Consider the following 21533-nt stretch of genomic DNA (forward strand, 5'->3'; position numbering starts at 1 on the left):
TGGTGGTGTTAGCTGCTCTCATAAAGAATGGCCTTCATCAAGGGTGTGGAGCAAAGTGTCATATAGACTTTTGAGATACACATACACACACAAATATATATAATGTCGTATACTAATATTAATATTTGTACACTAAAATTAATTTAGTGGGATTTTGATTGTTGTCAATTTAGTTTCAATTTGGACCACTTATTCTTTTATTCTTGTATGTAAGGGTTTTTAGGCTAATAAATATGCACATTTTTATATTTCAGTTCAATATTTGTATTCAAGGTAACTTTGATTATCCTTAAAAAGTGCTTGGATTTAAAATTTTAGTTTAGATTTAACTTTTGCATTCTTTAAATTTTATTTTCCTTAGTTTTTTTAAAAATTTCTTTCTCTTTTGATTTTTCATTTTTTATTCATCTTTATGATAAAACAACAACCTCCTCCTTCTTTAATTCTGGAGTAGAAGTTAATGTAATTGCTTGATATTATATAGTTGCAATTGAACAATTAAATTCAATTGATAATGGTATTCATGATGCATAGTATAACTCTTCTTGCTTTTATTGTCAATCCTCGCATCCAATTAGAATTCTTCCATAAGAATCCTAAGGATGATGGGTATTATTGATTCAATTAATTTATGGTGATTGCTATGTATCATTATTAGTATGATGTTTGGCATATACATGAGTTTCCCAAGGACAATGATGTAGTGGTATAATAGTTTGAGCATGTGGATTAGAATATTCTTCCAAACATCTTCAAATATATATTTGAACATACCAACAATTATAATGATACCTTCAAAGAATTGCATCATTTTTGTCAAAGCCATTTAAGTTAGTAATGTAGTTTGACATTCATTTTCAGAGCTTTTTACTTCGTGTAGAGCTAAATATGTTAGAGTGGATCAAATTAAGAATATTATAGTCAATAATTCATCAAAATTTTGTAAATTTATGTATACACTTGCTTTAGCCACCCTTGATAATATTCTTCATTTGACACAACATTATGAAATATTACTTCTTCCACTTCTCATTACACATTCTTTGGTTTCACTTTATGTAGAAGATGGTTCGGTTCTAATAAAGGTTGATGCTATTGTTGTTTGAATTTAAAGAGTTAATATTATTACTATTACTTCTCCCTTTTGTTTTATACTTCATTATATTTTTTCAATTCCTTTTATTTATGTTCCTTTTATCCTTTTGTTTTTACATATACTTTCATCACTTTTTGTCTTCCTATTATTTTCTCTTATATTTTTATTTTATTCCTTTATTTCCTCTTCAGATCCCTTTGACGGCATTTATGTTGTAGTGGTTGACCGACTCATGAAGATGTATGTTAATTTCTTCGAACTTAACAAATTGTTTAGGGCCAAGATTGCAACACATCATTTTATTCCAATTAAGGATGGTTATCTAATTAAAGTTCTTATTTGTCGTTAGTCATCAAAAGAAATTAAAATTTTACATGCAAATGTCAAAAAGATGTTGAAAAAGGGTGTTATCTCAAAATTGTGGAATCATTAATTGTGTGAACTTTATCTTGTGATAAAGCCTAATAGAAGTATTCATTTTTACATTAACTATCATTTATTAAACGGAGTTACTATCTTGGATGTATATTTTATTTCTCACACTATTAATTTCTTGAATTGTCTAAAGAAAAATCATTAATTCACCAAGTTAGATATTGCCTTTGGGTACTAGCAAGTGCCAATATTTGAGGAGGATATTCCTAGACTGTTTTTTATATATTATTTGATTTATGCAAGTTTTTAGTAATGTTATTTGGTGTGAATAATGCTCAAGCAACTTTTTAGCGAATAATGGATGAAGATTTTTGTGATATGCTGAAGGTAATTGCTAACTTCATTAATAAATTTAGAGGGATGTGAGAGGCACATGTCTATGATGTTCATACAATATGTATATAAAAGTTATTTTTGCTGCATCTTCATTGTTTTTGCCCTTGCATTCCTTCACACATACTTTGAATAATGTAAATTGAATTCAGATAACTTAATGTTTTATCCATTATAAGACAAGATGGAAAATGTCTTGGCTGAAAGATTCACTAGTCTAGAAATGCTTTGATGCAACCTCCAATTGTAACTAGTGGGCTGAGCAAACCAAGTCTTCCATGAATAGCTTTCTTTCCTTCATATGGATCACTGTTCTAATGGCCCATGCATCTCTTTTTGTTGAAGATGACATTGCTGAAACGGACTTCAGTGACAGAAGAGGGGCAAGAAGTTGCAGGGGGAAGCTATAACTTTAGTGAAAAAGAGAAGCAGAAGAATCCTAGCTATGCCATGTTTGAGGAGGTGATGTTGAGCTTCCGCAGTCCACTGTTTGTCTGGATTCTGTGGTGGAGGGGGCTCTTTGCGATTTGCCAAATCCATTCCAAGCCTCGAGAAATACCAGCTGCTCCGGAGAGTTGAAGCATCCGGAGGGTGGAGTATGTAAACATGGTATCCTTGTTTTGCATCTTACTGTAATTAGGGCAACTGATTTAGGGCCGATGGATCTCGTGGATCTTACAGGGGATGGAGGAGTGATGAAGAGAATTGTCAAGCGCGCAAGGCCGGACGCATTGGCTCCGTCGGATAGTCTTGCAGTTGTGGATGGTACGTTTAATTTGTACAACCTCAAGTAAAATGTCTCTTCTCGTTTTGTTTGGCTAGTTCACTACGAAGGAACACTGGCCGCTACTGGAGCGGTGTTTGATTCCAGCCGAGAAGACAATGCGGTGTTTACCTTTGAGCTGGGGCGAGGCAGCGTGATCCGGGCGTGGGAATGCGCAATTAAAACTATGCAGGTAAAGTGGCATTTTTTATCTTTAGAGTGAAGTACATGGTTGATTCTAAATAGCTTAAAGGTTGGCGAGATTGCGGAGATCATTTGCAAGCCCGAGTATGCTTATGGCTCGGAAGGATCGCCTCCAGAAATTCCACCAAAGTGAGAGCTTGAGAGTTTTCTTTGAGATCTTGTTCGATGGTTTTGCTTGCAGCGCGACTTTGGTGTTTGAGGTGGAGCTCATGGATTGTAAGCCACGAAAGGGATCGACCGTGAATAGCGTGGTGGCCGAGAAAGCCAAGCTCGAGTAAGTCCCGCAAACTGGATTGAATCCATGGTTTTTCTCATGGGTGCTTTTTCTCAAAACTTTTGTAGCGAGCTGCGAAGAGAAAGAGAAGCCGCCGCAGCGATCCGCGAGGAAGAGAAGAAGAAACGCGAGGACGCCAAGGCCGCCGCCGCCGCGCGCCTCCAGGAAAAACTAAATGCCAAGAAAGGGGGCAAAGGAAAATCCTCCAAATCCAAGGCCTCGCAGTAAAAATGCCCGCCAGGAATGACACGCGGCAAGTTCTTGATGCTTTCCCGCCCAGCACAAAAACCCTAAAATTAGGGTTTGTGGGATTTTCGCGATGTTTTCCTCGCAAGTGGGCACGGAGCCGCCTCCGCGCAAGCGGGCGAAGATCTCGGCCGAGAGGTGAGCGTGTTCTCCTTTGATCTTGGCCAGGATTTTGAGAGCGCCTGGATCGCTGCAGGGATCACGATGACTATATGCGAGGAAATATCACCCAAATTCGTGTCCACAACTTCATGACTTACTCCGACATCACGAGCAAGCCCGGGCCGCGGTTGAATCTCGTGATTGGGCCGAATGGAACGGGGAAGAGCTCGCTTGTGTGCGCTCTCGCTATTGGGCTCGGTGGAGAGCCACAGGTATGGAAGGGGAAAGAACCCTCTTTTCTTATGATCCTGTGGTGTTTGTAGCTGCTTGGTCGTGCTGGGCATATTGGGGACTATGTGAAACGAGGGGAGGATTGCGGCTGGGTTGAGATCACACTCCGGGGTGACTCACCGGATGCTTCGACGATCATTAAGCGGAGTTTCAACAAGCAGAACAAGTCAGAGTGGCAGCTGAATGGTGAGTTCTTGGGCATTTGTGTTTTTGGGATCAACCTTTGGAGATTTATGATTATAGGAAGGTCGTCAACGAAGAAAGCTGTGCTCGAGAGTGTGCAGCAGTTTAACATTCAAGTCAACAATCTTACTCAGGTTTGGAGTTTTATGGCGTCTTATTGCTCACTTCCCGTTTGTAGTTTTTACCACAAGATAGAGTCTGTGAGTTCGCAAAAATGACTCCAATTGAGCTACTGGCGGAGACAGAAAAAGCTGTAGGGGATCCAGAGCTTTCTCACCAACACGAGAAGCTTGTCACGTTAAATCAGCAGCTCAAGCAGCGCCAATTGGTCAGCTTCAGATGTTTTTTTTTTCTTTTCCGTATGAACTTGTGCGGCTTGTGCAGTCTGTCAGGCAGCTTGAGAACGCATTAAGGCAACACAGGAGTAACAACGCTGAGCTTGAGAAAGACGTGGAGCGGGTCCAGGAACGAAATAGATTGCTTGAGAAAGTAAGTTTCGTACTTTTCCTGAATTACTGCTCACACTATCACAGGCAGAATCGATGAGCAAAAAACTTCCGTGGCTCATGTATGATAAAGACAAAAATATGTATGTGGAGGGCAAGAAGAGATTGAAAGCCGCCGGGGAAGTTCTAAAAGTTTTGACGGAGCAGTTGGCGGGTCTGAAGCGTCCAATCGAGTACGTATTATGAAATGGAATTTTCCAACTAATGTTCTTTTACCAGCGATAAAAAAAAGAAGAAATCGACAGCAGAATCTGCGCTCAGAAAGCTTCGTGAAGAAATATCGAAATCCGAGGTGAAGCGGAGGGAGATTGGGAAGAAGGAGACCGATTGGGTAACTTCTCTATGTTGCCAAGACAGCTGATGGTAGTTTTTCTTTTCGGGTGCAGAATGCTAAGGTGAAGGCGAAACAGAGTCATATTGAGGACGCTCAGCGAAATGAAGCTAACCGTGTTGAAAGAATTCGTAATAATAGGCGTCAGCTTCAAGAAGCTGAAGACGAGCTAGCGAGATTTCCAGATATTAAGCTACAGACAGAAGAAACAGTATTGATCTTTCTTATTTGTGCTGGTTGAGCATCTCATAGTCCTGAATTTGCAGGCTGAACTTTGCCAAAGGATAACAGATCTGGAGGGCCAAGCCCAGGATAAAAAGCGTTTGGTGCAAGAGCTGGAACGTTCTCAAAACCATAGGAGGAGGGACATTGAACGATGGAATAACAGGTGGTTTCCCAGCAACGTATATTTTTTTTATATAACCCATTTTTGACAGGCTTTCGGAGATTGCCAATGTTACAAACCAGCGTTTGGATCTTCTGAAGCGCTACGGGTGTCCACAAATTTATGAAGCTTATCGCTGGGTTGAGTCGCACCGACAGGAGTTTAGACGTGAAGTCTATGGTCCGGTTCTTGTTGAGGTGAGACAATTTTGTCGTGCATGATTGCAAACTCACGCGAGATGACTCCAGGTGAACATCCCGAACAAGGATCTGGCAGCTTATGTCGAAGGCCAAGTAGCCAATTATATATGGAAGGTGAGAGTCTGTTTTCTCCAAATATTTATATCAACTATTCTGGCAGTCCTTTGTGACTCAAGACGCACAAGATCGAGATCTTCTCGTCAGAAACCTAAAGCAATATGACGTACCCGTGATTAATTTCACTGGCGATGAACCCCCTGTTCCAGGCATGAGAATTACACCACAGGTAAAATGTGGCTTTCCATGCTGCCTGTGCTGACATCTTCGTAGGAAAAAGATGGAAAGCCTTGGGGTTTCTGGAAGACTGGATCAAGTTATCGCTGGTCCACAAGTCGTGAAAGACGTTCTTGTTGGACAGTTCGCCTTGAACTATTCTGTATGTATTTACTGTTTTTCTATACATTTTGCTGACGACGTTTCATCAGTTTATAGGTTCTGCCGAAAGTAATATACGAGCCAACGAAGTAAATGGGCTAGGAATCAAAGACCTTTGGACTCCAGAGAATCACTTTCGATGGCAAGAATCTAGATATGGAGGGCACGTTTCAGCCAGTGTGAATCCTGTTCGACCAGCTCGAATGTTTTCGCCTAGTAAGCTCAGTTCCTTTGGTTATCTCGCGGTACGAAAATTCTTGCTGCAGGTGTGGATACAACAGAATCGGAGGAATTGCAGCGCAGAAAAGTTGAAGCAGAGAGTGCTCTAGCGCTATGCAACAACGATTTGAGGGCGCGCGCAAGTGAACAGCGAGAGCTGGAAGATCAAGCAGCGGAGCTACATAGACAGAGAGTATGGCCTAGATATTGGTTGTTTAATGCTTATCACTGATTTTTGCAGGAAGCGATTGTGAGAAGAAATCAAGCTGAAGTGAGGCGACGAAAAGACTTAGAACTAAAAATAGGTGCGCTCTGTTCTTCAACATATTCTCTACTTGAAACACTTTTGTGCAGACCAACGACGAAGAACACTAGCTTCGAGTGAGAACGAGGAAGACCTGCAAATTGTGGTTGACAGGCATCGATTTACTATCAAGGACTTAAACTTGAAGCGTTGTAGCAAGGCGATAGAGCTAAAGGCAAGCCAACCTGTGTTTGTTTATCTGACACGACTGAATGCTGATCCACAGGACATTCTAATCCATACTGTCAACGTCCAAATCAGCCATAACATACAATATCTGGAGTCGATGGAGCTCGATGCCGAGGTGAGGCAGATGGAGAGGGATATTAGAGCTCAGGAGACACGAGGTGCTCAAGCGCAAAGAACCTGGGACGAATGTATTGTGGACGACCTTGGCCATGAGAAGTGTTTTCTAACCGTATGTGATCCGCAGGTAAAGTTGAGGTCGAGAGCTTGAAAAGTTCTCTGGCAAACGCCAAAGAAATAGCTGAAAAAAAGGCGCCGCTTACTCCTGAGCTTCAAGCAGCTTTTGCCGAAGTAAGTTACTGAACCCTTTACAAATGTGTTTTGACGTAATGACGTTTTTCAGATGCCAGATACGATTGAGGACTTGGAAGACGCAATAGAGACAGCTAAAGCTCAAGCGCGGGCTGTTATTTTTTCGAACCCCAATGTCTTGGAAGAGTATGAACGCCGCTGCGAGCAGGTCCTATCCACTCTTAGATGGTTTCACTCATCTCATATCAACTTCTGACAGATTAAGAGTGGCACTGCAAGGCTGGAGGTTGAGACTAACGCACTAAACTCTTGTGTGGAGGAGATGAATACGATACAGGTGACCATAAAAGCTCGGGTATATTTCGTGGTACTAAAAGTTTTCTTACAGTCAACGTGGTTAACAACCTTACGGGAAATAGTGGCTAGAATTAACTCCACTTTCAGTAGGAATTTCAAGGAGATGGCTGTTGCAGGCGAGGTTTCATTAGGTAACTGGGATTGTCGCTCTTTCTTGTTTTAAACATTTTCTTTCTGTAGACGAGCAAGGGACCGATTTCGATAAATATGGCATTCATATCAAAGTCAAGTTCAGGTATGATTTAAGTTATCTGTGGCTTTCGTTTGACTTTTTCGTTCAGAGAAACGGGAGAACTGCAGGTTTTGAGTGCACACCACCAATCTGGAGGGGTACATAATTTCCGTGATTAGTAACCTTGGTTTGTGGATTGAGTCTCGTTTTCAGGAACGCTCGGTGTCAACTATTCTCTACCTTGTCTCACTCCAAGACCTTACCCACTGTCCGTTTCGTGTTGTGGATGAGATAAACCAAGGTATCCTGGCTGAGCTTTCTGGTTGCGAATCTTTAACAGGTTTGATCAGGAATGGATCCCTTCAACGAACGTAAGATGTTTCAGCAATTAGTGAGAGCTGCAAGTCAGCCCAACACACCCCAGTAAGGAGCTAGTTTTTCCTTCGGTCTGCATTTAACTGTTTGTTTTCAGGTGTTTCCTTCTTACTCCTAAACTTCTTCCGGAGCTTGAATATTCAACAGCGTGCAGCATTCTATACATCATGAATGGACCTTGGATAGCAGCACCTTCAGAAGGTAAAACCATGAGACAATTCATTCATTGTCTGACTGGTTTTACAGTGTGGAAGAATGGGGAAAGGTGGTCTCGGCAGTTTGCCTCGTCCTCTTAGGTATTTAAAGTAAATGTCAACCAATTTTGTTACTTGTCCTTTTAACTTCACTATAACATGGATAACCTTTCTCCTTCCTTTTTTTTCGAGAGATTTGCTTAAATAGGGGCGGAACTGCACAGGTCTGTAAGTTTTGTTAGTTTTTTTAGCTTACCCAAATCCTTTTCAGAACGAATCATGAGGAAGCCAGAGGGTTCTGAAGCCGTTGTCGAAGTTAACAAGAAAGGAGAGGAACAGGTCGTGCTGAATCTGAGCGTTGTTTCCGGTATGCTGTGCCCGCTTGGTGCTGTAAACCTCTCCAAAAGCCATCTAGAGGTGAGCCGGCTAGAACGACGACATTTGTTTCTAACTTCAAGTGTTTACGTTGTAGGATCTGCCAGATTACTTTGACAGCCTTCCCAAACTGCGCGTCCTCAATGTTTCTGGAAACATGCTCAAATCACTGCCTCGGAGCCTTGGCCGTTGTAGGTGAGGCTAACTGCCTTTTTCAATGAAAACTAATCTTGTGAACAGCTTCCTCGAGACACTGGATGCCAGTTTCAACCAGCTTGAGTATCTCTTCTTGAGCTTTGGAGCCAACCTCCCGAGACTGAAGCGCCTCCACCTCCAGCTCAACAAGCTCAAAGCTCTCCCGGAAAGCATCGGCAAGATGGCCTCCCTCGTCCACCTCGAGGTCCAGTTCAACAAGCTGGTGTCGCTGCCTCCCACCATCGGCGACCTCAAGAGCCTGCAAACGCTCGACGCCAGCGGCAACTTTAGCACCAGCGTCCCAGACTCCATCGGTTACGCCTCGTCCCTCACGTACTTGGATCTCAGCTACAACCAGATCGCGAGGCTGCCACTCTCGGTGGGAAATCTCACGCAGCTGCAGGAGCTCAAGCTCTTTCACAATCCTCTAGTAGTTCCCCCACTCGAAGTGGCCGAGCACAGCACTAAAGCGGTGGTGGAGTACATGTCACAGGAGCTACAAAAGCCTCCCGGCGCTAGGCCGAGGCGCCACTTTGCTTTGCTTTCTAGTCTTAGGCCGCCGCTTCTTAGACCGCCGTGGCTTAGGGAGCTCCTTTGTCGGGGCTCGTCAATGGACTACTTCGTAGAACTCAAACAAACTTAAAAACCATCGTGTATCTGCCACGTCAGCAACTTGCGTGGAGATACGTGGCGAACACGTGTAAATATGCCACGTCATTATCCCACGAGCCGGGGCTTGGGATCGTGTCAGCTCGCGAGTATATAAGAGGAGGCCGGAGAAGGGGAGTGGTATCTTTGCGCTTGGGGCAATGACGCAGTTTATGAGGTTTTACCGAGACGCGTCAATTGCTGGTTGAAAACTATTTCCAAACCCCCTCGTCGTGTCTCCCTCGGGAGGCCGTCGAGAATTTCTGGAAGGCCCGCCCTAGGCTCGGGCCTACAAATCTTAAAACCAAGAAGGAATTAAAATTTTTTTTTTTATGAACATATTAAATATTTTAGTACTTGTCTCAGGTGATTACACTTTATTTGATGCTAGTTATTTTTCTATCAATTATTTATTGTCTGAAGATCAGAGTGGCGCAGCGGAAGCGTGGTGGGCCCATAACCCACAGGTCGGAGGATCGAAACTTCCCTCTGATATCTTAGCATTTTAATTATCTTTAAAGGAAGTTACCTTTAAGTGTTTGTTAAAGCTTTTGATGTGAGTCAAAGTGAAAAATTTTCAACATTCGTTCTTATCTTTCAGTGATGATGGAAAAGATGCAAAGAAAGAGATGCTGTCCAAGTATAAACGCGCTCGTTCTATGCTGGAACATTCATTAAACTGGGGAGAAAATGCAGGTCCTTGTTTCCCTCCGCTCCATGCTTTCTCGTCACTCTCCTCGTCTTGCTTGCAGACTGTGGAGCTCAAAGTCGCAATGGACTGCGAGAGGTGCGAGAACAAAGTCCGCAAAACGCTCGCCAACACCCTGGGTTCGCATTTCTCCCGTTCTCCGCTTCTATAAGCTCTGCTTCTCTTGTTTCCAGGGGTCGAGTCCGTCGACATCGATTTCCAGCAGCAGCGGGTCACGGTGATGGGCTACCTTCTCGACGCCAAAAAGTTGATGAAGAAAGTGAGGAGCAAGACCGGCATGCACGCCGAAGTTTGGAACCACCAGTACAGCAACGTCCAGCACGTCTATGGTCACATGGACACCTCGCTCACCAATCTCTTCAGCTCCGCCAGTGACTACAACACAAACAATTACTACGACCGGAGCCACCGGATGCATCATGGAAGCACTTACAGGGTCAGCGACAAGCCGGCTTACGACCACGAGTATGGCAACCAGAAGCAATACATGCCGCCAGTGGATGACAGTGTCACCACCATGTTCACGGACGAGAATCCAAACGCTTGCTCCATCATGTAGCGCTGCGAGCCGAGGAGCTGTGAAAAAAACATCAGTCACAGAAGAGAGAAAATATTCGGATGATGCATTGTGCGTGTACTCACCTCTTGAAGTTGCTCGCGTAATCGCATCAAAGGTTGCCTTTCAGCTGCAAGCGCACCAAGAAAAATCATAATAGCCTTCTCAATAATGTAATGCTGTAAAGGAAAAGCTTACCGAATCTCTTTACTGTGTAGTCTTCTGTGAGCCGCAAAGCATTCAAGCTGATTCCCTCGAATAGAAAAAGCACAAGAAAAAATGATAGCAAGACACCTGATATTCCTCCTGCCTCACGAAGTTTGATATTTACAGGTGCCTACTTACTAGAGTCCCGCTTGAGAATGGAATAAAACTTCTCAAACTCGGCCGTGTGCTCGAAAGTGGAAACAAAATCGCAACAAAATCTTAGCACTGATGCAAGCAGCACGAAGTTATCCTTTGCAGCAGCCGCTTCGAGAAATCGCACACAGGGTGGCGACTCAACCTGCACATGCTTAACAGTTTTAGATAGAGCTAGAAAAGAGAGAGCGAAAATCAGACCTTGTTCTGACGTATATACCGTAGACCTTCCAAGAGCCTACCTTTGTGCAAAAGACGCTCAAGGTAATCTTTGTGAGCATGCACCTGCCTCAACATGTCCGTTCCGATTTCTTCGAGTTGAGAACATTGCGCTCCAATGTCCAGCAACTCAAGAGCAAGGGCTTTTGATGGCTCAACTACCTGTCCAACAAGAAGCACATTAACAAACTATTAGCAGCACTTTTAAGATTTACCTGATCAGCAACAATATGCTGAATCCTAGCATAGCACTTGTCTCTTGCAAGCAGTCGCACAAGAAGAACATAGAGTCCTGGTGGGATTGTTAGTTGCTCAGCTCTTGCACTGCAATAATAGAAAATCACAGATGCTATTTAATTTTTTCATGAGATAAGGAAATAATGCATACCTTACCTCCGCAAATACTGTACCATAACAGCTACCAAAAAGCTGTTTTCAACTGCCATTCCTTCGTCGATTACAGCGAACACGTTGTCTAGCATTTCCTGAGGCGAAACATGTGGACTGGCAGCTTGATTTTCCGTTTCCGAGAATCTAATGCTGCTACTTTCTTGCTCAGGTTCACGAATCTCTTGTTCGCCGTTGATAAAAGCTCTTGCGGAACTAGCTCGAAGACTCCCGTAAGAAAGTTCTGCTGCGTTGCTTATAGCTAGGGCAGTAGCAAATGCAGCAGGTTGCATGCCTGGAGTTAGAATCAATGGCATTGACGACATCCTTCCTATTGGGGTACCCTTGCTTGAGGAACGCTTCACATGACCGAAGGCGGAAGTTAAGACATCTAAGGCAGAAGAAACCTGGGAAAGAGATCTCCTCTCCATAATAATGGAGCGCAAAATAGAGCACGATAGCTGTTTCGCCTGCAACGTAGGAGATTAGTATGCCACACATAAGTGACGCAACCGCTAACCTTCGCAGCCTCGCATTTACGCCTTTGAAGGAAAGCTAAAAGAGATGAAACGTCCGATGAGCTAGCTGCAACAGCCTGCATACAAACAAGAATGAAACTGGATACAAAGGAGAAATCGCATGCACCTCTAAGTCAAGTTGGATCTTCCACAAAAGCCCGTGAGTATGGTCCAAAATGACGTCAGGGTTAACAAAGACCCAACCTTCTCCATAGAGACTTGATTCGTCTGCTCCTGGCTTTTCCGGACTGTTGGCTGGTTTGTACTGCCGCAAAAGAAGAGGCAATGGCGCAGATATAGGAACTTTTGTGTTGGCAAGGATGTCATAGAGCAGCACCACTTTGGAATCAATCTGATGAACAAGAAGTACGTTGTCAACAACGCTGACAGACACATTTGACGCATATGTTGGTAAGGAGCCCTGAAAACATTTGGAGATCTTCAGCTAAGTGGCAGGAAAACAGAGTCTACACCTGCGAAATGACAGCATCACGGTAGAATCTGTGGATATGAAGCATCTTAGCCAAAGGATCAGTCTGCAAGCAGTACAGCCTTCCGTACCTGCAAGTGAAGACGGTCATACAACTTGCCTTAGATGCAGCGACTTACATGGTAGCAATGAACACATTCTCCGAGGACAAAACAAAAGTTCGGTGATTCTCAGATTTGGTGAAGTTTGCATCGAATTTAGGAAGCCGGACAATCCCCCCTGCGGAGAACTGCAGGCACACGCAACTTAGAAACTGTCACAACAGTACGACCCAACCTGGTAGCCAGAGAGTGTTTTGCACTGCGTCCCAGATGCCAAAAGTACCAAGCGACTTTCGTGCGTGTAAACAAACCAGCTGACAGACTGCTTCTTCTTCTCAACCAGCTTCAACTTCCCCTTCCCAAGACACAAGGAATTCAGCTCCAGACCACTGCCCATGAACGAAAGCATTTAGAAAACTCAAAAGACAAACTTCTAGCATTCACCTTGTTGTCACGATCACCACATCACAGTCCGGACAATCGGTCCAAAAGAAACCAAGTATCCTCTCACTGGAACTCTTGCACGACTGCTTAAAGGAGTTACAGTCTTCTCGGTTGATAAACTCGATCTCCGTGTTGGATCTAAGAATGGCCAGGATCTTACAGTCGAGCGAGAACCTCACGCCAAGAACAGGGCCCTGGCTTATCTTCACAACGACTGGATCCGAAGGTAAAGTATCAGAGCTTACAGACCAGGAATAAATCTGGTAAAACAATGGCCACATAAGAAGGAAAAACTCGAAAGAGTGTTTTTTTCGAACAAACCTCCCCAAGAGTAGGGACTAGCAGCAGCTTGTTTGCGTCGTCGTAAGTTACTCCCAGAGCTCCGGGAATATCACATCTAAATGGTGGATACTGGATGTATGCATGAGACATGGCGCCCGATCCGCTATCGTAAGACCCAAGAGCCATTCTAGCTTCGCAAAGACCATTATTTACCCCTGAGCTGCAAGGAGGAAGAAAGTTTTTCGATCGATCCGACCCAAAATGCGAAAGAATCGAAGCAAGAACTCACCACATTCTTCATGCAAGCCCTCAGCGCCAGGAACTCCTTCTCGCACATCCCCTTCTCAATCGCCGCGGCCTTGCCGGCGACGCATTGCCCGTATTCCTTCATCTGAGGCGCCAGAATCTCGGAAATTTTCAGCCGAGAGAGGAGAGCGGGCACGAATTCACCTGGAGTGGACAAGACGCGATCACTCGCCGCAGCGGAGATTGGAGCGCGCGATCGGCCATGCGAGTAAAAACCCTAGTTCTTTATCTAGGGTTCTGAGCTCTCTCTCACTTGGAAAATGCCGCTATCTCGCATCGATCTGGCGCAAGGCGCGATCTAAGGCGCTGGAATGGATCGCCGTGGCCTGGTTCTCATCTGCATTGCCTGCATTCTCGTCGATCGCAGCTCCTCCTTCCTCACCGACACGGGAAGAGAGCTCGAGGTCGAAAATTTCAACGATCAGGGCTGGAACAGCGGCGGCGACACTACTCCAGCTGAATCCACCACGCAGGCCACGATCTTGGGCTTCCTCCGCCACGATGGATCGCTCGATAACGAGGTATTGGCCAGGGAATCAGGGGAAGAGGAGAATCCCGAGATCGTGGACAGCGATCTGGTTCTTAGCAGGAATTTCAGCGCCGAGGAGGATGTGAATGGGAAATCTTACAAATTCGAGGAGTGTCCTCCCAGGATGAAGGAGTATATTCCCTGCCTCGACAACAAAGATGCTATCGGCCGGCTTGCATCCACTGAGCATGGAGAGAAGTGGGAGCGGCATTGTCCCGCTGGGAAATCACGACTGTGTTGCATCATTCCACCTCCATTGGGATACAAGCGGCCTATACGGTGGCCCAAGAGCCGGGACGAGGTGATAAAAAATGCGAAAGCTTTTGTTCTTCGTAATGTTCTTGAGCTAATTTTCTTTGCAGGTGTGGTATAGCAATGTTCCTCACACACGCTTGGTTGCTGACAAAGGCGGGCAGAACTGGATCCAGAGTCAAAAGGATAAGTTCGTTTTTCCTGGTGGAGGAACACAGTTTGCTCATGGAGCTGACCAATATCTGGACCAGATGGCTGAGGTTCGTGCTTACTTTCTTTCATGGTTTTGATGGGGAATTTTTTTTTCTTTCATCAGATGGTACCAGAGCTTGCCTTTGGTGAACGCACACGCGTTGCGTTGGACATTGGTTGTGGTGTTGCAAGCTGGGGCGCTTATCTTCTCTCTCGCAACGTTCTGACGCTTTCCATTGCTCCGAAAGACGTGCATGAGAATCAGATACAATTTGCACTCGAGCGTGGGGTTCCTGCAATGGTGGCCGTCTTGGCCACTCGTCGGCTCTTATATCCAAGTCAAGCATTTGATCTGATCCATTGTTCTCGTTGTCGTATCAACTGGACTCGTGACGGTGAGTATAAGAACATGTCTTTCCTTGACTTCTAAGGCAGTTTGTGCTATACAGATGGTATACTTCTTGCGGAAGTTAATCGCATAATGCGCGGCGGGGGCTACTTTGCATGGGCAGCTCAGCCTGTTTACAAGCACGAGCCAAGTAGTTTGCAGGCATGGAACGGTATGTTTCTAAGCCTCTCAAAATTTGGATTTTGCTTATAAGTTTCCTGCATCCGGCAGATATGGCAGACCTTGCCAAGAACCTTTGCTGGAAACTAGTTGCCAAGAAAGGCTACATTGCAATCTGGCAGAAGCCCGTAGATAACTCATGCTACTTGAAACGGGCACCGGGAACACTCCCTCCGCTTTGCGATTCAAACGATGACCCTGACTCTGTCTGGTATCGTAGAGACTCCATTTCTGTGATTAATACCAAGTGTTCTTCCTCTGGACAGGTATGTAGCAATGAAGGCTTGCATCAGTCCTTTACCTGGAAATGGACTCGGTCGTAACATCACCAAATGGCCATCGAGACTGTCCCTTCCACCGGAACGTTTGAAAGCCGTGAACTCAGATGCATTGCAAGCCAAGCCTGAAGTGTTCCGGGCCGAGCAGCGGTACTGGACTGCCATCGTTGAAGGATACCTGCGAGGCCTTGGCCTGAAGAAGGAAGACATTCGAAACGTAATGGACATGCGAGCAGGCTATGGAGGGTAAGTTTCTATATTCTTTTGCATGGATGGAATGTTATGAAAGTCTGTTGCAGGTTTGCTGCGGCTCTAATCTCGCAAAAGGTGGATTGGTGGGTGATGAACGTTGTTCCCAAAAGTGGTGTAAATACATTACCGGTGATTTATGATCGCGGACTGATTGGTGTTGCTCACGACTGGTATGTGACGAGCAAGTTTTTCTTCTACTTTGTGACTAGTGATTCATTCTGCTTAGGTGTGAGGCCTTTGACACTTACCCACGAACTTATGACCTTATACACGCTGCGGGAGTTTTTATGCTCGAGAAGAACAGGTATCTTATTGGAAAACCGTTGTACGAAGTATCTTCATATCGACTTACAGATGTAATGCTGCTCACATCATTTTGGAAATGGACCGCATATTGCGTCCCGGAGGCTGGGTGCTGATACGTGAATCTCGATACATGGCAGCCGAGCTCGAGTTCCTGGCAAAATCCGTCAAGTGGCACACCCGCATCCTGGAAACCGAGAGTGGTCCTTATGGGAAGGACAAGCTTCTCTCCTGTCAGAAGCCGCTTCCCAATTTTTGAGCTCTTCGTCACTGCGCAGCACTACGTATCGAAAACTTACCAAAACTCTCATAGTCGCAAGCTGCTTATCAAACCTTGCATTTGATTCAGCTGCTTCTTGAGCGATGCGACGCTGTTTAGAGTACTCGACGAGGGATCCATGCCATCCTCAGCTGCCGTGGTCCTGACGTCCATCTCAATTCTCCTGCAAAGATTCTGGGACTTGCACACCAAATCTTCGAGCTGGTCGGCCAGGACAGTGGTGTTGATATTCTCTTCTCGAGTTTCTTCTCGAGGTCTGAGAGAGCTGTAGGGAGTGGAAGAGTTGCAACTGACGCTGCTTATGCTGCTGGCTCGCCGTGATCTTTCAGGACTCATGTATTTCAGCTTGTCGAGACTTCCACTTCCTGTTTCTCCAGAAGAATAATAAGACGATGGTCATTTTCGGGAAGAAAAAGCTCTTGCTCACCTAGGCTACTTAGTTGGACGATGGCGGCTTGGCCGAGAGATCCCTGTAGCTGCAAAAGTCTCAGCAATCCCACCGTGATTCTACTCGCTGCTTCGGCCTCGGCTTTAGCAATTTCTACGAGAAACTCGAGCTCGTCTTTCGTTGCGTCCATTTCTATCTGCAAGAGAGAAGAGAGAGATAAAGTTGACGTTCGATCTATATGGTTTTCTTACCGGTTCTCTCACGGCTGCTCGGACACTGTCAACTATCCACTCGCCGATTCCAATCTCAGCGTCTCCATCGCCACCCTCTCTCGCTACCAAGCGGACTTCCAAAGCAAGCCCATCGTTACCACTTCTCCGACTTATATCCACTGAAGATAATCCGCCATTGTCCAGCGGCTGGAAACTAACAGCCCTTCTTGGCTTTAACGCTTGAAGCCCCTCGAGCATTACCTGGGAGACCAAACCAGCAAGAAAACCTCGTCGAGTCAGGAAACGCATTTATTTGTCTAACGAATTCTTACGAGCAAGATCTTCGTACCGTTATTCTTTGTGGCGGTCGCTCCTCGGTGCTAGTGCTGTGATCGCCCTTAGCGCGCAAACACTTAAACGTAGAATGCCAACATGCGTCTTCGTCCGCTATATTTTCCACGCCTTGCAAAGCGAATAGCCAGTCTATAAGCTGAATATCAATCTCTACGTTGTCTGGTCGTTTAAGCTCCCATGAATGGTCATCGTTCGAGCTAGCAGAGATTTTTCCTGTCATAAAAAAAAGGGCACAGCCGCTATGAACAAAGAAAACGTATGAAAGCTTATAACTTTACCTGTATGAGAGCCTTGAAAGAGATGAGCCAAAGGACCGCCGGAGACTCTTTTCAACACCTCCTTGAGATCCTCTCCTGGTCCTCCATCAGGTCCAAAAACACCAAATCTGTGTAGCAGTGACTCCGTGTAAATCATCCCACCTCCCAGTCTCACTCCGGATATCTTTGCAATGGCTTTCAAGCTATGGCAGTCAGCGTCCTCGGCCCTGTAAGGCATCATATGGACCACGTTGACGTCAAGAAACGGCCTGTTCTCCTGTGAAGCTTTCTCTGCAGAAGGAAAGTTTTCGTTCACCCACAAGATCGCTCTCATGTTCTTCTGCTCCAGTAGCTTTGTGGAGAGCGACTCTCCACACTGCTCGGATTCCGTGTCGACGCACTCCACGCGAACACTCTGCCAGCACAAAGTTGAAGAAACTGCGATGGCTCCGCCGAGAGTTCTGTGTGTGACCTTGAAACGTATCCCACTTCCGATAAACTTGACGAGTGGAAAGCCTTCTACGGACTGCTCGGAAGAACCCGACTCCAGAAACTTAATCTCCAAATAATCGAGGCCGAGAGTAACCGCACTGTCGGATGGAGCCGCTTCAATGAGTCCCCCAAACGATTTGGACTTGCTAAGATCCTGGACTCCTCCATCGGTTTTCATGAGTGCCTGGCCAACCTTTCCCAAGTAAGAATACATCTCTAGCACGAACAGCAGCTGCTCCACAGAACTGTTGGAGATGAAGTGATTCCATGAGATTCCCAGTCTCACGATGCCCCCTGGGGGTGGAACCTTGAGCAGCGGCAGGCCGTCGGGTGTAACCATTGCAACTTCCAAGCAAGGCTCCTTCAACTCTATGCACTGCCAAAGCCGAAAGTCCCCACTTCTACCGGTTTCAAGAGCCACGCTCACGTGATTTGCTCGTATGGCCCATCTTTTCTGGCTTGAATCTGGAAGTTGGCCTTTCCAAAAAGAAAAACACGCTGGATCTTCGTCGAGCTTCAGCAAGCCGTAGGATAATGTTGGACTCTCCACGAACAGCAACCCCTCTACATGCAATCTAGCCCCAGTAAATCCCTCGTGTCGTCGCTGGTCGTCGTTTTTTTCAGGATCCATCGGAACGCTCAGGTCAAACTCCCTGAGAGAAAAGTGCATACTGTTCAGCGACGTGTTTGGACGCACCACCCCAGGCTCTACCAAAATACCGTCCGCCAGAAAGGAAGAAATCTGTAAACAAGACTTTTCTTGAAGAAATATCTGCAGCAAGCACGTAGTGTAAGTTTTGAGAAAACAAAAACGTTTGGCAAAATCACCTTCAGAGGTTGACACTGAATTACGGTTTGTGAGGCCATTGCTGGTGGTAAAGGAGACGGCGCTAGCTGAGAAGAATACAGGCTTGCAACAGATGTACTGCTGTTCTTCGAAACGTGAAAGTCGAGAGGATAAATCTTTGGCCACAAGTTTTCGCTGGCTGCAAAACCAGAATGTCATTATCACAGACGACCCGAAAGAGTAACCAAATACCAAATGTCGGTACTTCAAATGGAGCTTGCGGACTCATGCTAGGCTGAACCAGAATGCAGGGAGGTTGTAAAAACATATCCCTGTAAATTTATGGGTCGGAAACGTCTGCGTTTGCAATGCGTGAAGCATACCTTAAGAACAAACCTCCCAAGGAGACATTTCCAAGAGTTTTTACTGAACCATTCTCAGGGATACTTGCCTGCATTATCAGCACCATAACGTGTTAAAAGTCTAGAATTATGAAAATTTACTTACCCGTTTGTAGCGAAGCGATTGGGCTAATAACTCCAGCCTGAAGTCTACACAAAGATTAGCTCAAAGGATACAGAAAATACAAGAAAAGCAAACTACCTGCGTCTTTGATCCCAAGAAAAATATGTTCGACACTTACTCCAACGAGAGTACAAGAAGGTGACTCGTCCACCTGTAAGAAATGGTCTTTTATTCTAGTCAGGTATCTCTTTAGAAATAGAATCCCCCTAGCTCACCATAGCATTTGTCGGATGTACGTCTCCACGATTCAAGCAGACATAAAACCCGGTCATAAACCTTAGCAGCGCTCTCAATCCTAAAGCCCAGATTTACAGCAAAAAGGATTAGGAAACTATTGAAACAATTACCTGGTTCACTTAACGCTGGACAGACAGCTTCCGGTATTAAGAGTTGAACCTCCAGTCCCAGAGGATTGTTTTGCTCTGTCCGGTGCATTGTGATCTTTCATAAGAAGAAAACGTTGGTAAATATCTAGCAGCATCAAAGATTAGAAACTTACATACGCCGTGCCAGAAATATTGTCAAGGAAACGCTCTCCCCCGAAAAACAATCTTTTAGCTCCATCGGCATCTTTACTTCCGCTGGAAAGCCGCTCATCAGAAAACATGTCAGGATGGGGAAGAAGGTCCACGGAGAAGGATTGCCATTCTAGCTTCTGCAAAATACAACACAGCAAAATAAGTCTATTCATCATCGGTAAAGCTTGTAGCATAAAAACCTTGAAAACGAAGATACTTTTCTTGTCAGAGGAGAAGTTCCTAGCCTCTCTGAGATTAACAACCTTCGGCAGTGACAAACAAAACAGAATAAAATGTAAATGAGCATTCATTGAAACACAAATCTTACCTCCCAATGCTCATTGGTCGTGTATAAACTAAGACCTCTCATTGTAATAGCTGCTAGCGGTGGTGTCCTTCACAGCAAACAAAAATAATAAGCTGGAAGAGATAGCAAAAACCATACCATGCAGCTCCTCCACGAGAACCACCTCGTGTTTCTATCATAAGGTTCACTGTGCCAACTTGGATCGTCATTCCATCGGCAATCTGCGACCAAGGTGAAAAAGAAGTAAAAAATAAACATAAACGGTGAAGATTTTCGCGTCTACCTGATCAGCGAATCCATAACTGGTACTCTTTGCAGAACTGTTAGTTTGGATTCTACGCAAAACCAAAAACGAGTAAGTTAGCAGTAAAAAGAAGAAAAAGAGAGAGTAGCGCACCCGGCAACAGGATCACAAGCCTCGGCATCCGACTTTTCAGCAAGAACTAGATCCAGTTTGTCAATGTCCACAACAATCGGTTCGATCTTGACGTTAGAGATGTAAGGGATCTGGAGCAAGAACAGGAAAAAATCCCTTCCATTATCTAATGCAGGAAGGAAATGCTGGCTTACAGTGAGCTCCAATTTGCCGACTCTCGCTTGAGCGACAAAGAGCGACGGCGGCAATCCCAGAGTGGAATGTAGAACGGCGCCATCGACATCTGCGTGATCTCTAGGTTGATTGATTCTTGATTGACAATCGAAGAGAAAGCGATATAGCAATTGCATACCCAGATTGTGGAGCTGGACGGATCGGCCCTGGAGCTTGAATTGATCCCGGGTGAAGGAGCGCAGCCAGTACTTGAGCTTGGACTCGAGCGCCCTTGCGAGAAGGGACTCCATTTAGCGAGCCAAGCCCTAATCACCATTGTGAAGGAATGCACTATTTGAAATAGAGAATGATATGTTTTAAAGATTAGAGATTATTTTCTTTCTATAACTTAGGTGGAGTATTATGAGATCTACAAGAGCATTGGAGCCTTCCCGTGATCCAGCTCCTTGATTGCATCCGCATAGATTGTCATGCGAACAATCGCATAGGTCTCCTTGTTGAAGTTGCGATCGGCCAGCTCCCCGGCCAGATCCATGGCCGCCTAGCGAGCATCTTGCGTGGTGTGAAAGTACTTGTCGATGATCCCGGCCTCGAATGCCTGACGAGCAGTGAGCTTGGGACTGAGAAGAAAGGCATCGCGATAAGCTCTGCAACTCCATGAGCATGGTTCCAGGCTACGTTTCGCCGCCGGGATCTTTCACTCTGGCCAGGCTCAAGCTCACCCCGTCCTCAGCGGCGTCATGATCCAGAAGCCGCGATCGTTTCTCATGTATTGCGATTCAACCAGTGCTCGCCATCGCCAACTAGCCTGAGAATTGCAACTTGTCCTTGTGTCTCCAAGCTACACATTTCACAAAACCCAGTGGGTTTTTTCTGACAATATGTAGAAGTTTTAGATCTTACAAATATAAAACATATGTCAGGCTTGATGTCAAGTTGAAATTAGAGACATAGAGGAGAAAGAAATTGTTGTAGAACTTCTTATGACTGAGAAGTGAGCCAACCTTTGAAGTGTGCTATGATTGAAGAGTAGCATCCTTTGTCTCCCAGAAGATA

At 45.2% G+C, this 21533-nt stretch overlaps 7 protein-coding genes and 2 non-coding genes across 9 annotated transcripts; 7 read left to right on the forward strand and 2 right to left on the reverse strand.

Annotated features, from left to right (window-relative positions):
- The first annotated feature begins 1828 nt into the window (after positions 1-1828).
- LOC9653399 (peptidyl-prolyl cis-trans isomerase FKBP20-1) lies at positions 1829-3374 on the forward strand. The gene is made up of 6 exons (XM_002985558.2): positions 1829-1858; positions 2347-2629; positions 2687-2820; positions 2881-2960; positions 3013-3105; positions 3174-3374. Exons 1-6 carry the CDS (start codon positions 1829-1831, stop codon positions 3331-3333), a joined length of 780 nt encoding a protein of 259 aa, XP_002985604.2. The 3' UTR covers positions 3334-3374.
- On the forward strand, positions 3349-8082 carry LOC9653400 (structural maintenance of chromosomes protein 5). The gene is made up of 29 exons (XM_024659661.1): positions 3349-3489; positions 3548-3725; positions 3777-3930; positions 3988-4061; positions 4106-4255; positions 4312-4416; positions 4461-4606; positions 4653-4764; positions 4820-4975; positions 5031-5152; positions 5202-5346; positions 5398-5463; positions 5510-5635; positions 5687-5785; positions 5835-6000; positions 6051-6196; positions 6245-6308; positions 6358-6482; positions 6534-6684; positions 6741-6844; positions 6897-7013; positions 7065-7142; positions 7194-7293; positions 7343-7397; positions 7444-7492; positions 7548-7635; positions 7685-7757; positions 7807-7910; positions 7956-8082. The coding sequence occupies exons 1-29, from the start codon at positions 3425-3427 to the stop codon at positions 8003-8005; spliced, it is 3168 nt and encodes a 1055-aa protein (XP_024515429.1). The 5' UTR covers positions 3349-3424; the 3' UTR covers positions 8006-8082.
- Positions 8032-9168, forward strand: LOC9653401 (plant intracellular Ras-group-related LRR protein 3). Its single transcript, XM_024659664.1, has 4 exons — positions 8032-8127; positions 8175-8320; positions 8376-8473; positions 8519-9168. Exons 2-4 carry the CDS (start codon positions 8183-8185, stop codon positions 9114-9116), a joined length of 834 nt encoding a protein of 277 aa, XP_024515432.1. The 5' UTR covers positions 8032-8127; positions 8175-8182; the 3' UTR covers positions 9117-9168.
- A 96-nt stretch (positions 9169-9264) lies between these two features.
- Positions 9265-9410, forward strand: LOC112340737. Its single transcript, XR_002990249.1, has one exon. It is a non-coding gene; the product is annotated as a U4 spliceosomal RNA (small nuclear RNA).
- Positions 9275-10581, forward strand: LOC9653402 (heavy metal-associated isoprenylated plant protein 31). The gene is made up of 2 exons (XM_024659665.1): positions 9275-9949; positions 10004-10581. The coding sequence occupies exons 1-2, from the start codon at positions 9751-9753 to the stop codon at positions 10387-10389; spliced, it is 585 nt and encodes a 194-aa protein (XP_024515433.1). The 5' UTR covers positions 9275-9750; the 3' UTR covers positions 10390-10581.
- On the forward strand, positions 9545-9616 carry TRNAM-CAU. Its single transcript has one exon. It is a non-coding gene; the product is annotated as a tRNA-Met (tRNA).
- Positions 10582-10666: 85 nt separating the features above from the next.
- LOC9653403 (regulator of MON1-CCZ1 complex) lies at positions 10667-13665 on the reverse strand. The gene is made up of 13 exons (XM_002985662.2): positions 13578-13665; positions 13417-13518; positions 13167-13347; positions 12846-13105; positions 12637-12790; positions 12480-12589; positions 12344-12431; positions 11998-12291; positions 11873-11947; positions 11359-11822; positions 11181-11289; positions 10948-11127; positions 10667-10891 (listed from the first exon to the last, which is right to left on the reverse strand). Exons 2-13 carry the CDS (start codon positions 13419-13421, stop codon positions 10724-10726), a joined length of 2088 nt encoding a protein of 695 aa, XP_002985708.2. The 5' UTR covers positions 13422-13518; positions 13578-13665; the 3' UTR covers positions 10667-10723.
- A 16-nt stretch (positions 13666-13681) lies between these two features.
- Positions 13682-16115, forward strand: LOC9653803 (probable methyltransferase PMT11). Its single transcript, XM_024659663.1, has 9 exons — positions 13682-14263; positions 14325-14474; positions 14531-14801; positions 14856-14966; positions 15026-15185; positions 15241-15498; positions 15552-15674; positions 15731-15808; positions 15859-16115. Exons 1-9 carry the CDS (start codon positions 13745-13747, stop codon positions 16064-16066), a joined length of 1878 nt encoding a protein of 625 aa, XP_024515431.1. The 5' UTR covers positions 13682-13744; the 3' UTR covers positions 16067-16115.
- LOC112340731 lies at positions 16095-20772 on the reverse strand. Its single transcript, XM_024659660.1, has 20 exons — positions 20656-20772; positions 20498-20586; positions 20325-20434; positions 20211-20262; positions 20066-20148; positions 19949-20015; positions 19821-19883; positions 19602-19757; positions 19450-19543; positions 19318-19397; positions 19181-19253; positions 19085-19128; positions 18961-19028; positions 18830-18909; positions 18619-18776; positions 17320-18562; positions 17037-17254; positions 16727-16948; positions 16515-16671; positions 16095-16452 (listed from the first exon to the last, which is right to left on the reverse strand). Exons 1-20 carry the CDS (start codon positions 20765-20767, stop codon positions 16115-16117), a joined length of 3507 nt encoding a protein of 1168 aa, XP_024515428.1. The 5' UTR covers positions 20768-20772; the 3' UTR covers positions 16095-16114.
- Positions 20773-21533: the final 761 nt, after the last annotated feature.

Source organism: Selaginella moellendorffii, unplaced genomic scaffold (assembly GCF_000143415.4).
Source record: "Selaginella moellendorffii unplaced genomic scaffold, v1.0 SELMOscaffold_69, whole genome shotgun sequence".
Classification (NCBI taxonomy): Eukaryota; Viridiplantae; Streptophyta; class Lycopodiopsida; order Selaginellales; family Selaginellaceae; genus Selaginella; species Selaginella moellendorffii.

Bases quoted from the DNA above. Each gene is read 5' to 3' on its own strand.
- LOC9653403 (XM_002985662.2), bottom strand. The intron at 12,791-12,845 runs GTGAATGCTAGA...GTTCATGGGCAG, and splicing joins GTGGTGATCGTGACAACAAG to TGGTCTGGAGCTGAATTCCT. The intron at 12,432-12,479 runs GTAAGTCGCTGC...CTTCACTTGCAG, and splicing joins AATGTGTTCATTGCTACCAT to GTACGGAAGGCTGTACTGCT.
- LOC9653400 (XM_024659661.1), top strand. From the start codon at position 3,425: ATGTTTTCCTCGCAAGTGGGCACGGAGCCGCCTCCGCGCAAGCGGGCG. The intron at 5,636-5,686 runs GTAAAATGTGGC...CGTAGGAAAAAG, and splicing joins GCATGAGAATTACACCACAG to ATGGAAAGCCTTGGGGTTTC. The intron at 7,143-7,193 runs GTGACCATAAAA...GTTTTCTTACAG, and splicing joins AGGAGATGAATACGATACAG to TCAACGTGGTTAACAACCTT.
- LOC9653401 (XM_024659664.1), top strand. From the start codon at position 8,183: ATGAGGAAGCCAGAGGGTTCTGAAGCCGTTGTCGAAGTTAACAAGAAA. The intron at 8,321-8,375 runs GTGAGCCGGCTA...TTTACGTTGTAG, and splicing joins TCTCCAAAAGCCATCTAGAG to GATCTGCCAGATTACTTTGA. The intron at 8,474-8,518 runs GTGAGGCTAACT...TCTTGTGAACAG, and splicing joins CGGAGCCTTGGCCGTTGTAG to CTTCCTCGAGACACTGGATG.
- LOC9653402 (XM_024659665.1), top strand. From the start codon at position 9,751: ATGCTGTCCAAGTATAAACGCGCTCGTTCTATGCTGGAACATTCATTA. The intron at 9,950-10,003 runs GTTCGCATTTCT...TCTTGTTTCCAG, and splicing joins AACGCTCGCCAACACCCTGG to GGGTCGAGTCCGTCGACATC.
- LOC9653399 (XM_002985558.2), top strand. From the start codon at position 1,829: ATGGATGAAGATTTTTGTGATATGCTGAAG. The intron at 1,859-2,346 runs GTAATTGCTAAC...GAGCTTCCGCAG, and splicing joins ATTTTTGTGATATGCTGAAG to TCCACTGTTTGTCTGGATTC. The intron at 2,961-3,012 runs GTGAGAGCTTGA...TTTTGCTTGCAG, and splicing joins CCTCCAGAAATTCCACCAAA to CGCGACTTTGGTGTTTGAGG.
- LOC9653803 (XM_024659663.1), top strand. From the start codon at position 13,745: ATGGATCGCCGTGGCCTGGTTCTCATCTGCATTGCCTGCATTCTCGTC. The intron at 14,802-14,855 runs GTGAGTATAAGA...TGTGCTATACAG, and splicing joins TATCAACTGGACTCGTGACG to ATGGTATACTTCTTGCGGAA. The intron at 15,675-15,730 runs GTATGTGACGAG...CATTCTGCTTAG, and splicing joins ATTGGTGTTGCTCACGACTG to GTGTGAGGCCTTTGACACTT.
- LOC112340731 (XM_024659660.1), bottom strand. From the start codon at position 20,767: ATGGAGTCCCTTCTCGCAAGGGCGCTCGAGTCCAAGCTCAAGTACTGG. The intron at 20,149-20,210 runs GTAGACGCGAAA...CCTTGGTCGCAG, and splicing joins GTTATGGATTCGCTGATCAG to ATTGCCGATGGAATGACGAT. The intron at 19,544-19,601 runs GTAAGTTTCTAA...TTCTTATGAAAG, and splicing joins ATATTTCTGGCACGGCGTAT to ATCACAATGCACCGGACAGA.